Below are 14,472 nucleotides of genomic sequence, written 5' to 3'. Positions count from 1 at the left end.
AACTAGATTGTTGCTGTAGTACAAAAAGCAAATAAAGACCTGAATCTGAATAGTAGCTGTGGAAATGAAAAACAGGAATAGATGTGAGAAACGTTGCAGAGTCAGAATTCACAGGAAAGGCCTGCTGATTGTTTAGATATAAGGAATTGGGGAGGACTCGGTGAGGCAGAGATTTAGGCCTCAGACCTGATTAATGGAGAGTGTGTCATGTATTGAAAGAAATTGCAGGACAGGGAACTTTTAGGGGAAGATATTCATAATCTCAATTTCAATCATAACTGAATTTGAGATACCATTAAGGCAACCAGGTACACATGTTTACTAAGCAGTTGGAAATGTGGGGTTTGAGCTTAATAGAGATTGGAATGGGGATAAACATGTGAAATCAAGTTGAAAACATGATATATATAAGATTACCATGGAAGAAATTGGTAGCAGAACTAAAGAAAATAGACAAGAATAGATACTTGGGCAATACCAAGAGCAATGGGGATGAAAAGATGACCCAGAGAAAGAGTAGCCAGAGATAGAAAAAGAAAGCCAGGAAAGCTGAGTATTACTCGTGGAGGAGGAAGATTTTTGAAAGAGAAAGTGAATAACATGTATTCACTTGGCCAGCATTTACTGAGTGCCTGCTATCTGCCAGGCACTCTGCTAGAAACAGGGATTACAGCAGCAGATAAGGTCAGTGCTGGCCCTCATGGAACCTACGTTCTAGTGAGAAAGACAAACCCTGTTTACATAATTAACAGTGTAGTAGCTATGACGTGTAAATACAGGACGTTTTAGGACCATATAACAGTAAGACTCCTTATTTTGTTAGGGGAATGTGCAGAAAAAAATTGAGACTAGAAGGATGAATAAGATGAGGCAAGGGACGCTTTCTACTAAAGAGCTGGAGTAAGAAAGAGTATATGTTGAAAGATTTGAAATAAGTCATGTGGTTACAACAGAAAGTGGGAATAGCTTGAGATACTAGGTAACATTTAATGAGCAATTGTACTCTGTGCCAGGTACAGTTGTAACTGCTTTACATGTATTACCAGATCATGTAGGGCATTAGAGACCTTTTTAAGAATCTTGTTCTTTAACCTTTGGACAGTAAGAAGTGAAAAGGAGTATTTTAAACAAGTGGATGATATAAAAATATTTGGAAAGGGGCAAGAGTGATTTTGAGGGTTTTTTTGGGCTGCATTGGGTCTTCGTTGTTACACGGGCTTTCTCTAGTTGCAGCGAGCAGGGGCTACTCTTCTTTGCAGTGCACGGGCTTCGCATTGCGGTGGCTTCTCTTGTTGCGGACCACAGGCTATAGGCATGCGGGCTTCAGTAGTTGTGGCACGTGGGCTCAGTAGTTGTGGCTCACGGGCTCTAGAGTGCAGGCTCATGAGTTGTGGTGCAGGGGCTTAGTTGCTCCATGGCATGTGGGGTCTTCCTGGACCAGGGCTCGAACCCATGTCCCTGCATTGGCAGGCTGATTCTTAACCACTGCGCCTCCAGGGAAGTCCCGATTGTGGGGTTCTGATTAAGCTCTTACAATGGGCCAGATAATAGCTGCATGATGGTAGCTTGGTCTAGGGTGTGGTAATAAGGATTGAAAAAGGTAGATGAATTTGAAATATGTATAAGAGGTTTGGTGATTGAATGGGAAGCAGGGGTTGAAGTGGAAGGAGTTAAAGCTGATTCTCAGGTTTCTGGCTGGAGCAATGGGATAAGTATCATTTGAGAAAGGGAAGATTAGGGGAAGAACTGGTTGAGAGAAGAGTTTATGAGTGGCTCTGTTAGGGGCATGTTGAATAGGTGGCACCAGTGAGATATCCAAGTCAAGCTGGCAGTTGAATCTTGGAAGAGACGCATGGGCTGGAGAGATAAATACGTAATTACTGGCAAAAGGGGATAGGTCAAATTGTCTAGGACAGTAATTCTGAAACTTTTAGAGTAGATCAGAACCATCTGGAAGATTTAATGCAAATTTCTGGGCCTCACTCCCAGAGTGTTTTCATTAGTAGGTATGGTTGTGGAGACCGAGAGTTTGAATATCTAACAGGTTCCCCGGTGATGCCTATTGCTGCTGATCCAAAGGGGACATTTTGAGAAGAAGGTGTAGAGTGAAGGAAGAGACCCAGAACCTAATCTTGAGCAACTCATTTTTGATTCCTCAAGATTTTTGAGGAATCTACAAAGAAGACCAAGAAAGAAGTAGGAGGAAAAAATAGTATTTATTATACTTACCTGACTAAAGCTGTGAATACTTTGGTGAAAATATTACAATGGAATGGTGGGACAAAGGCCAAATTTCAGGAAATGCTATATAAGCGGGAGGAATGAAGAAAAAGTATAAAATGTAGAAGTTTTGCTATAAAATGAAGAAGATAGGATAGAAGATATTTAAAGGTCAATGAAAAGATGCCAGTAGAAAGAAAGAGGCTGGGGGAGGGAGGTTTGTGAGTGGCGGAGAAGACATAGGAATAGTTCATAGCTCAAGGTTTCAGAGCGGGAGGAAAAAGATAGGTTCCAGGCACAGGTGGCATTACATGGAGAGCCACCCTCTTATTTAAAAGGTGGGAAAGAGGAAAGGATTGGTGCAGGTATATTTGTAGATGTGTCAGAAAGTTGATTTAGTTCCTCTCTGACAGTTTCTGTTTTCTCTGTGAAGTAGATGAGGACATTTACTAAGGTAGAGAAGCAGTTTCAAGGAAAATGGAGAAAATGTGACTGGTCTTTGCAGAAAGTGGGGAAGTGAGTTGACCAGAGAAACATGATAGGATTGCTAAGTTTTGCTGAGTGCCTAGATGGGATTAGTGACTCTGAAGATACAGAGTGTGTGTATTCCTCTCAGCTGCACTTAGATTTTGGGTGCAGGCAGGGAGAAGGTAAATAGGATGGATGACTATAAAGTAGATGAAACTGTAGAACTATGGGACAAGGATGCTTAGAGTGCTAAAAGAGAGTCTCTGAAAGGCTGGACCATGAAGGATAAAAAAGATGGAGAAAAAAGATGATTATTTAGAAGTGGGAATTTCTCTGTTACTTATATACATTTACTGTATATAACTAAGGTACATAAGTCTTAGCTCCTAACGTGAGCTAAGACTTTGTTCCCACCAACACCACTATTGCCACCTTCCTAGGCCACTGACATTTTTAGAAGTGGTGATTATTATTAGTTTTCTGCGTTCTTCTTTTTTTAAAGCAACATCTAGATTTGAAATTAAATCTACATTTAAAGCATTAAATTTCTGTATATATTTGTATCTCTATCTACACACACCTAGGACTTTGTTTTCTAGAATTCTAATCCACAATAAGAAAGCTCTTTTACAATCTATTTTGATCATGAGTTTTAGAATATACAGGAAAGAACTATATAGAAGTAACATGATTTGGTGTAACTCCTGGAAAATATTCTTGGAAATAATAAAGGAGATAAAGTGACAAATTTACACCACAGTTGCTGACCTCTTTAGGACTTCAGTAGAAGGAAATAAATTTCTTTCACTATTCATTCCCCCCTTATCCATGTGGGATATGTTCCAAGACTCCCAGTGGATGCCTGAAACCATGGATAGTACCAAACCCTATATATACTGGGTTTTTTCCTATACATACATACCTGTGATAAAGTTTTATGAATAAATTAGGCACAGTAAGAGATTAACAACAATAACTAATAATAAAATAGAATGATTATAACAACATATTATAATAAAAGTTATGTGAACATGGTCTCTCTCCTTAAGTTCTTCAACTCTGCCAGAAATGTGACAGTGGCTTCTTCATTGGCAGACACAGCCTCTCCAGTAATTTTTTTATTTTTCAGTCTAAACCTATTCCTGAATCTGTGTAACCATCCCTTACTTGCAGTAAATGGCTTGGTGTCACTCATTTCTGGGGATCTCTTGCTGAAGTTTTTGTAGATGTTCAGTGCTTTCTGGCCCAACACATTGCTGTCAGTTGGAACATTCTGTTCATGTCCTCCACCCACAAATTTAATGCCTTTTCCATTCTAACTAAGCACTTATGCACTGTGGCTATAACTTTTGCAGTCTGAGGTATGACAGCAAAACTAGCACAAATTTTCCTTCTTCACAATTTCACAGATAGAAGACTCGTTCTTACCATAGGTTTTAGCAACCTCAGCATATGAGCATACAGTTTTTTTCTTATTAAGTTTAAAACTTTCACTTTTTCACTTAGAGGAAGCACTTTGCAACTTCTTTGGCATATCTGAATTGCATGCATCACTACTCTGGCTCTTTGGGAGCATTAAATAAATAATAATAAGGTGACTTGAACACAAGCACTGCAATACCATGACAGTCAGTCTGATAACTGAGCTGGCTAGTGACTAACAGATGGGATTCACTGGACAAAGGGATGATTCACATCCCAAGCAGGATGGACTGAGCTGGCATGAGATTTCATCATAGTACTCAAAATGGTGTGCAATTTAAAACTTATGAATTGTTTATTTCTGGAATTTTCCATTCAGTATTTTCCAACTGCAGGAAACTAAAATGTCAGAAAGTGAAACCACAGGTAATGGGGGGACTACTGTATGTGCGTTTGCCAGTAAGAAAGGAGAAGTAATAGAAACTGGAGAAGGCAATAGAAAAGGGGGAGGGAAAGGAGGATAGAAAACTAAAATATAAAGGATAGAACACATAACCATGAGTGTTTTATTTTAGGCCCAACTCCTGTTTTTTCTGTTGGACAAGGAAAAGAAGTTCGGTCAAGAAGGTGCCAGTAAGGAGAAAGCAGAGGGACCAAGAAAGTGGAGGTCTCTATAAATTCAAAGGATAGATGAATGGGAGTAAAGAAATTTTTTAAAAGAAAGATTGACTTGGTACCCTGAAGAGGCTCCTGGGTCAAAGCAGTAAAAGAGATAGAGTGATGGAAAATTGTAGTTAAAAAGGAGAATTGACTGTGGTCAAGCAGGAGAATAGTTGTGTCAAGTTTCAGGTCTCAGTGGCTGAAGATGAAGCTCCTTGAGGTTGAAGATCTAAATAAAACTAGTGCAGGAAATTGGAGAAGAATGTCAATATAGATGCTAAAATTACCAAAGATGATGGCAGGGGGAGAGGAAAAGATGAGCCTGGTGCAAATGTTCTGTACATTAGCAACAATGAAGATGCAGGTGTGGATTTCAAGAGAAGATGTTGATAAATGGTGATTGTGGAGTATTTTTCCGAAAACAGCAATATGGAGTATTGCTCTTTGCTCTTGGCTCTTTGAGTAGGGACAGCTCACTACTTGGGAGAAGGCTGTGAAACAGGTGATGTCTGTGTGGATGAGTGGGGATAGTAAAGGTAAAGCGATAAAAGGACTGCTTGAGAAAAAAATGGAAAATATAGGGGAATATGTTGGTAATGAGTAGGGGCTAGAAGACGATGGGCAGCTAGCAATGAAGTTAATGTGGAGAGGGGGAAGGGCTGAGCTGAATGAGTGCCGGAGGGACTTTCAAGGGGAAGGTAAGTTTGTACCTTAAAGCAGCCATTATGTATATATAATAGGGAAAGGGAAACTGGAAGTTGCTAGAAAGGCTAAAGCATTGGTCTCCAAAGTATTCTCATCATTCATTCCATGAGTAAAAAAATTGAGCTCACTTCCTTATATGTGTACTTAGTTGCCAATTATATGCATATACTGCTATCACTATGTATATTAATAGTTTTTTTAATAAAAAATTAAAAATAAAAAGAAATTCTAACTTTTTTTTCTCTGTATTCTACTGTGGAGACCACTGGCTAGAGGAATATGTTAGTAATTTAGGGCAGGGGTATAAAGTTGTTCAGTTTTATAATTGCAGGATCATATAAAAAGAACTGACTCCAAATTGGTGTTGATGACGTGATCTGTGGTCTGGTCTCGTAATCTAGGTGCTGACTCTTGTCACCTAATCTGTAATATAAACCTTTTATCTGTGATTATGGAAGTACATAACCATAAATACTTGGCCTCTAATTTTCAGCATAGAAATTTCAAGTAATGGTTTTTCTAGTATATTAAAAGGATTCTTCTAAGTTTCAATATTTTCAGTACCTCATAATACAGATTGTTAGCTCTTTAGCTAACCAAATAAGTTAGGTCAGTAGAAAGACTGGGCTGTGTTCCCTTGTGCACTCAGAAGGAGCGGCAGCTTTACTCCTTTTCATCATGGACATTTTAATGAGGACCTCTTCTCCTCAGAATGTATAGGATGACCAGCCTCATGAGTAAATTTTTTTTTTTTTTTTGTTATTTATTTATGGCTGTGTTGGGTCTCCGTTTCTGTGCGAGGGCTTTCTCTAGTTGTGGCATGTGGGGGCCACTCTTCATCGCGGTGCGCGGGCCTTTCACTGTCATGGCCTCTCTTGTTGCAGAGCACAGGCTCCAGACGCGCAGGCTCAGCAATTGTGGCTCACGGGCCCAGTTGCTCCGCGGCATGTGGGATCTTCCCAGACCAGGGCTCGAACCCGTGTCTCCTGCATTAGCAGGCAGATTCTCAACCACTGCGCCACCGGGGAAGCCCCATCATGAGTAAATTTAAAAGAAAAAAAACCCCACCTATCATTATATATAGATGATGTATGTAATAGTACAATCTTAGGAAGTGACAGAGGTTGCTTCTCAATTTTTATTTAATTATTACCAATTTTTAACTGTTTGAGGTAGATTATTTTTCTTTTAGTATTGGCCTTTAGACACCTTCTCATGGGTGATTGAGTAGAGCACAGAATTTGACAATAATTTTGTGGCTATCAGGTAGATATCTAATACCTTCTTTAAAACTTAAAAAAAAAAAAAAGGCTAGTGGGGTGTGTGTGTGTGTGTTTCCTGTGAGAGTTGGAGAAATATTAGGGGGGAAGTGGATGGGGAAGGAACAAACAAAATCCATTTTCAGGCTGAGCTTTCATATGCCAAGATTCAATCTACAGCAAGTTTTAACGGCTTTATAAACCCCTGAACAGGAGAGATTACTGTGGAATTGCTGACAGATCCTTAACTCTAGCAGTGCAACTGTGTTGCATCATTATATTAACCTTGAGGATAGAAGACAATTTCAAGCCCTAGAATGTTGATCAATGGTTTGGCACCATTTCTCAGACACCTTGCTTTTCAAAAACAGGTTAATGCATGAGATACCACAATCTAAATGTGATGCAATAACATTATCATTAGTATGTTTCTGAGGCACTCAGAATTGGGGCTGAGGACTAAGGAGGCAAAAAAAGATAGTTGAGGTAAAGGTTTCAGCACTGACCTTTAAAGCTTATTGCTTAATGCGTCCTCTAACCATTGTCCTCCAGTGACACCCTTCCCCCAATCTTTTTCTTTTTTTTTTTTGGTGAAAATAAAGTTTGAGAGAAGAAATTTTGACATATACTAAACTTGACCTAAACACATCAAGTTCCTGTGTACTGGATTATGTGTATTATTTTAAAATGGTGTTAGGGGACTTCCCTGGTGGCTCAGTGGTTAAGAATCCTCCTGCCAATGCAGGGGACACGGGTTCAAGCCCTGGTCCGGGAAGATCCCACATGCCACAGAGCAACTAAGCCCGTGCGCCACAGCTACTGAGCCTGCACTCTAGAGCCCGCAAGCCACAACTACTGAAGCCCTTGCTCCTAGAGCCCATGCTCTGCAACAAAAGAAGCCACCACAATGAGAATCCCACGCACCACAAGGAAGAGTAGCCCCTGCTCGATGCAACTAGAGAAAGCCAGTGCACAGCAACAAAGACCCAAGGCAGCCAGGTGTTAGGAAGGGGCTCTGTGGTGGGGAGGAGTTTATCTGGATTTAAAATTTTGCCAAGGATATGGATACAGAGAAAACTGGTAACATTCTTGCTTCAGGAGAAAAGACCTAGATAATGCCAGTTAGGGAAAAGAAGAAAATTTACTTTTATCCGTAATAACCTTTTGGACAGTTTGAATTTTGTATCAGGTACACAGTATTACCTATTATAAACAAAAGACCAAGATAAACTTTTACAGATAATTACCCATTGTCTGTAAATTACTTTCCTCTCTTTTTTTTCTTCAGGTGTTTGCAATGGCTGCTACTGTGAACTTGGAACTTGATCCCATTTTTTTGAAAGCACTAGGCTTCTTACATTCAAAGAGTAAGGATTCTGCTGAAAAGCTAAAAGCACTACTTGATGAATCTTTGGCTCGGGGCATTGATTCAAGTTACCGTCCATCTCAAAAGGTACCTACCTGGATAAAAAGCTTGGAGGAAGTTTTGTAAAGCCTGTAGTAGAACAGTGTTAACATTTAGACCATCTCGAAACAATCTCTCTGCCAAATAATCTTTCTTTGTGGCATGAAGAAATTTATAGTGTTATTTTCTTCCTTCAAGCTTTCAGAGAACTGTTACACTATATAGAAAAGTTAGCTGGGAGTGGGGGATATTCTGTTCTACTACTTTATTCGTATAGAAACCCACTTAAGATATATTTCAGTTTCTAATTCTTTATGATCAGAATATTTTTTTAAGCTGCTGAATGAAACTGTAACCTGTGTTATAATTATTCTCTAATGTTTTAGGGGCAAAAAATAAAAGGACAGGGATTTTGCAATGAAGTGAATTAAATATGTATAGGATAATGTAAGGAATAAAGGAGGTATAGATGAAATGTGAGAACTGTGTAGCTCCCATCATGATAATAACAAAGTGACCAAGTAGCTTTATGTGAAAAGAATATACATTTTGGAACCAGACAAACCTGTTTTAAATCCCAGCTTACCTCTTACTAGTGTGGTGATAGATAACATATCTTGAACATTTACTGTGTCCTAGGTACTTTTCTCAGTGGTATATGTGTATAATTAATTTTAATTGTGATAACGATCCTTTGAGATAGGTATTATTTATTTTTATTTTACAATAAGGAAGTTAAGGTACATAGTAACTTCATTTCACCCAGCCTCTGTTTCTTTATTATTAAAATGAGGATAATAAGAATTACCTTACAAAGTTGTGAAAATTAAGAGATAAAGTATGTCAGCCACCTAGTGCAGTATCTACCTGGTACATAATAGACTTTTAGTGAATGATAGCTCTTATTATATTCTCTAATACCTAAGACATTCTTTCAAACCTTTGTAAAGCTCTAGCCTTGAAACTTCATGTCACCCAGATCTATGAACACCTAGATACCAAACTGAGAAGGAGAGGACAGAACTACATGACTAGCTCAGTCTAATCCAGAATCTCAAACTCAAGACAGGGCCAAGTCCCAGACTCAGTGTCCAAGTGATCAGTGATATTTTGCTCCCAGCCTTCTTTGAAAACTAGCTCTAGTATTCTCAAACCTTTTTATTGTCTTTTGAGTAGTAGAGCCATTGTGACTTCATTTCTTTCACCATTCGCATTCTGGTAGGTTCAAAGAGCTCAAGCCAACCAAATTAATAAAACTCAACAAAGTATACTAACAAATTCATTCTGCTCTGAGAATTGATATAGGCCAAACAGGAAATTCCTATTATTACTAAAGAAGCAGTATTTTGAGATTCTAAAACAGAAGGAATTTCATCTGTTAAAGTACATAAGAAGTTTGTTACAATTAAAAAGCCTCCTGCCCTTAGGTTTCTAACTGGAAATGACTTCTCATGGTCAGTTTAGAGAAAATGCTCTGCTAGGTGTTTTTAAAACACAGATTCATTTAATTTTATTCTTTAACTGAACGTTTCCATCTCTAGAATTGTGTGAGAATCACCTAGAAGCAGTGGTGTGCTTATAAACACTATCAACTGGGGATAATTCCAAGGAGCTACTATATGCATAAGCTTTCTTTACTTTTAACAACAACAGATAACAAATATATATACATATCAGCAAAGAGTAAAAATAACAAGGGTTGCAAGTTTAAAACAGAAGGGAAAGATAAGCCACACACTGAGAGAATAGGTTTGCAAATGATGTATCTGATAAAGGACTTGTATCCAGAATCTACGAAGAGCTCTTTATACTCAATAATTTAACAAATGCTTTACCAAAGAAGATAAATGTGTGGCAAATAAGCACTTTAAAAAAATGTTTAACATCATTAGCCATTAGGGAAATGTAAATTAAATCTACAGTGATATACCACTGCATACCTATTAAAATGTCTAAAATTAAAAAGATTAGCCATACCAAGCATTGGTGAGGATATGAGGCTGTGAAGGAACTGGGACTCTCATATACTCCTGATGGAAATATAAAATGCTATACCACTTTGGAACATGGTTTGGCGGTTTCTTAAAAAGTTAAGCATAAACCTACCATGTGATCCAGACATTCTGCTCCTAGATGTTTATTCTAGAGAAATGAAAGTATATGTCCATATAAAGATTTGTACCTGAATGTTCATAATATCTTTATTCGTAATAGGCCAAACTGGAAACAACCCAAATGTCCATTAATAGGTAAATGAATAAACAAATCATGGTGTATTTGTTCAATGGAGTACTATTCAGCAGCAAAAGAAATGAACTTTTGCTACACTCAACAACATTGATGAATCTCAAAATAAATATTGCTGAGTGAAAGAAGCCAGAAAAAGAGAGTATATACTGCATGATTCCATTTATGAAAATTTCTAGGAAATGCAAACTAATCTATAATTGCAGAAAGCAGATTTGTGGTTGCCTGAGACTGGGTGGCTTAGTTTTTCTAGGATGTCTACCTCTAAGAGTGATTACAAAGGGCAACAAGGACACTTTGCGAGATGATGGATATGTTCCTTATATTGATTGTCGTGACGGTTTCACAGCCGTGAAACCATAGAGCGAAACTTATCCAATTTTACCCTTTAAATAGGTGCAGTTTGTATATCAGTTATTCCTCAATAAAGTTGTTTAAAGAAGAAGGCAACACATTGGTCACAACATGATGTCTTAATTTTTAACTGATAGTTGTTTAGATTTATGATCTGTTTTTTTTTTAACAGTATATTAGATAGTCTGAATATTTAATTATGGGTATCTTTTTAATTTCACCTATAGGATGTGGAGCCACCCAAAATTTCAAGCACAAAAACTGTTTCCATTAAGCAAGAGCCCAAAGCATCATCCAGTCTTCCTTCTGGCAATAATAATGGCAAGGTCCTAACAACTGAAAAGGTAAAGAAGGAAGGTGAAAAGAGACCTGCTGATAAAGTAAGATTTTGTTTTACTCTAGTCAATCAGTCAATGAATCAATCAGTTTATAGGCGAAAAAACGTTTTGTGCTTACTTTTTGTATATAATAGTGGGTAAAAGTACATAATAACCACTCAGTAAATATATTTTGATAATTATGGGTGTTGGTTTTCTGAAAAATTAAAATTTAGAAACATTTTAAAACCATTTACTGATGTCATTGTCAATAAATATTTGAGCTCTAGATGTACTAATTTCATGTATAACTCAAGTATTCTAGATGGAACTGTTGTTGAAAAGAAAAGATGGCGAGGAAAGAATAAACATGTAAATGACTAAACATGAAATTTGTTACAGAATGGTGTGTACCTTAACAGGGTTACAGATAACTCTTGGATTGTCTATTTTGAATGATTTCTGCACATAGTTAATTATTAGGATTTTAGCACTTAGTAATAAATACATTTAAAAAAACTTTAGTAACCCCTTCCCTTAAGGTGGGGTGTTTTCATACTTTTTTCTAAATATTGGCTGTTCATAAACTATATTGCATTGTTTTATATAAATTTAAAAGCACAGAAAACAGTATAATTTAGTTTATGAATAGCCAATATTTAGAAAATATGTCTGTTTTCCATATATATATCTCATATATATCTTTTAGCAACTTTTTCCACTCAGCAATGTGCTTTTGAAATTTACCTATATTGATACATGTAGATTTGAACATTTCTTTCAGCTAACATGTGGAATATTCATTCTATAAATAAACCAGTTTATCCATTCCCCTGCTGATGAGCAATTAGCTTATTTCTCCTTTTCCTCTATTACGGTGGAGTTTCAGAGAGGGACCAGAATTTGCTTTGAAGCAAATATGGCAATGTGTTAAGCCTGAACGACTGGTAGAAGTTCATTATTTACTTCTTTTCAATATAAACTATCACTACTTCATTATTTAAAATTTTAAAATAGCCTTAAAAATAGCCTTAGTAGTACTATGGCTTCTCAATTCAAAGCATCCAATGGGGGGTTGGGAGGGCAGTGGAAGTAAATCCACTGAACTTCCAGGATTCTTTAATGGATAAAAGAGTACAAAGAGAAATACAGATGCATGCTAAACTGTTCTGATTTATTTATTTCTACCTTGTTGGATTCTTTTAACATACTGATTATGAATTATTATAAATGTTCTCCAGGTCTTTAGTGTGTACATCTCTCCCTAACTATGTGAAAATATCTGTTGAGTGGACTTGGTCATTGCACACTGTCTATCTTATCTTGTGATAGATGTGACTATCACATCTCTCAGTGATTTAAAGTTTATTCTAACGTGTTACTTTCTGATTGGGTGCTTTTTATAGATGAAATCAGACATCACTGAAGGAGTTGATATTCCAAAGAAACCTAGATTGGAGAAACCAGAGACACGGTCCTCTCCCATTACTGTCCAAACCAGCAAGGATTTAGCTATGGCTGACCTTTCCAGCTTTGAGGAGACCAGTGCTGATGATTTTGCCATGGAGATGGGATTGGCCTGTGTTGTTTGTAGGTGAGTTGTACCTTGCCACAGATTCTTTTGTTTCTTTGTAAAGAGCAAACAACTTAAAAAAAAAAAAAAAAGACCAATTGTTGGGTGTTTTTTAATTTTGTTTTTATAATTTGGAGGTGGGTAGGAGATAAGTAGATTGATAAGTAGATAAACCTTCCATATGGCAATTTAGTGTCTTAAAAATTGTCAAAATTTTATGTTCTTGACAGGCATGTTTAATCAGTTATGTTGTAGTAATATTTTCTGCGTTCTTGGCTTCTAGAGGGAAAGCAATTATTGCTTTATTTTTTAGTGCGAAAGAGTCTGTTCAGCAGACTTAATTATTTTCATCTTTCTTTTTAAGACGACTGTGTTGCTTTTTTTTTCCTGAAGTGTTGATAGTATTTATAAAGTAAATGGTTATATATCATTTTCTAAAATACCATTAAATCTTTTCCTAAGGATAATGGAAATGAAATTAATGGATCATGTAGGTTATTCTGAGTGTTGTTTTGAAACATGGATACATAATTATAAAAACATAGATAATTCTGCTTAGTAGAAGATGCATCTTAAAAATCAGAATAATTAGATTTTAAACTCCTTGATGCCAGGAGCTATGTCTTTAATTGTTAATGACTTTCATTGCCTAGCACAACAGAAAAAATTACCACCTTTGTTGCTGTTTTCTTCATGAAAATGTTAAATTCTGGTGCATTGGGACTGAGTACATACCTATAAACTTTTGTGAACCTTATAGAGAATCAGTTAATGTACTTCTGAATAGGATCATTTTGTTAGAGCTTCATTGTTTTAACATATATTTGTTTATTTCAACTTTTATCTACTATAAGAGTTCTCATTTTTATATAAAGAAGTAAATGGTAAAGTAATAAGGGGGAAAGAACTAGTAATTGGAACCCTCCATAAGGAGACTTGTTATGATAGTCTAAGGCTGTTGCTGTTGGAATTTACACTTTTTTGATACACATATTACTGCATTCTATTTAGTTGATTAAGACATTTATTTATTGAACACCCTGTGTCTGCTCAGTAATGTGCTAGGCCCTATAGTTAATTAGGTCCAGTTTCTAACTTTAGGCAACTCATATATTAATGAAGAAGATAGAATATGTAGGCAGCAAATATAAAGGAATTTAATAGAAGTACAAAGAAGATGTTATGAGACTGTTGGAGGACTAGCCAAAGTCTACTATGTACCTTCTGGGAGAAAGAAAAAAATTGCAATGAGAAATGACAAGGAGAATATAGCCAAATTTAGTCTTTAAGTCACCTTATACATTTCTTAATGGCTGAGCATAACCTTTAAAAGAAATGAATTGTTTATGCAGGCTACAATGTTGGGATTCGTTATTTTGCTCTTTGGCTTTTCTGGGGTTTTTACCCTCTTTAATATATCACACTTTACCAGAACAAGCCTAAAATGGCTTTAAATTGTTGCATTCAAATAAGTGTAATATTTAATGGTATATTTTCTTAGGCAAATGACAGTGGCATCTGGTAATCAATTAGTAGAATGTCAGGAATGCCATAATCTCTACCACCAAGATTGCCATAAGCCGCAGGTGACAGACAAAGAAGTGAATGACCCTCGCCTTGTGTGGTATTGTGCCCGATGTACCAGACAGATGAAAAGAATGGTAGGAATCATTTTTCTCTATTTTAAACAATTTCTGTCAATTTTTTTGTTGATATGTGCTTTTTAAGATAAAAATTTGAACATTTATGTTATTGAAAAAAAATCATATAAGCTGATGATTTAAACGTTTATGTATATGTGTGATTTTTGTGTCTATGCCTAAATGGACCAGACCATGTATA

The 14,472-nt window shown here is 36.7% G+C and overlaps 1 protein-coding gene across 2 annotated transcripts in view; it reads left to right on the top strand.

Annotated features, from left to right (window-relative positions):
* Positions 1–14,472, top strand: part of INTS12 (integrator complex subunit 12) — a 28,327-nt gene that overhangs the window by 1,887 nt on the left and 11,968 nt on the right. For both annotated transcript variants that reach the window (XM_068543262.1, XM_068543261.1), the window contains exons 2-5: positions 8,023–8,187; positions 10,968–11,120; positions 12,464–12,651; positions 14,132–14,291. In XM_068543262.1, coding sequence (XP_068399363.1) covers positions 8,032–8,187; positions 10,968–11,120; positions 12,464–12,651; positions 14,132–14,291 — 657 coding nt within the window. In that variant the 5' untranslated portion in view covers positions 8,023–8,031. The remainder of the gene's footprint in view (positions 1–8,022; positions 8,188–10,967; positions 11,121–12,463; positions 12,652–14,131; positions 14,292–14,472) is intronic.

The sequence above is a fragment of the Eschrichtius robustus genome, chromosome 4, assembly GCF_028021215.1.
Source record: "Eschrichtius robustus isolate mEscRob2 chromosome 4, mEscRob2.pri, whole genome shotgun sequence".
Lineage (NCBI taxonomy): Eukaryota > Metazoa > Chordata > Mammalia > Artiodactyla > Eschrichtiidae > Eschrichtius > Eschrichtius robustus.
Note: the sequence above shows the minus strand (reverse complement) of the source record. Positions and strands in the feature narration are given on the sequence as shown.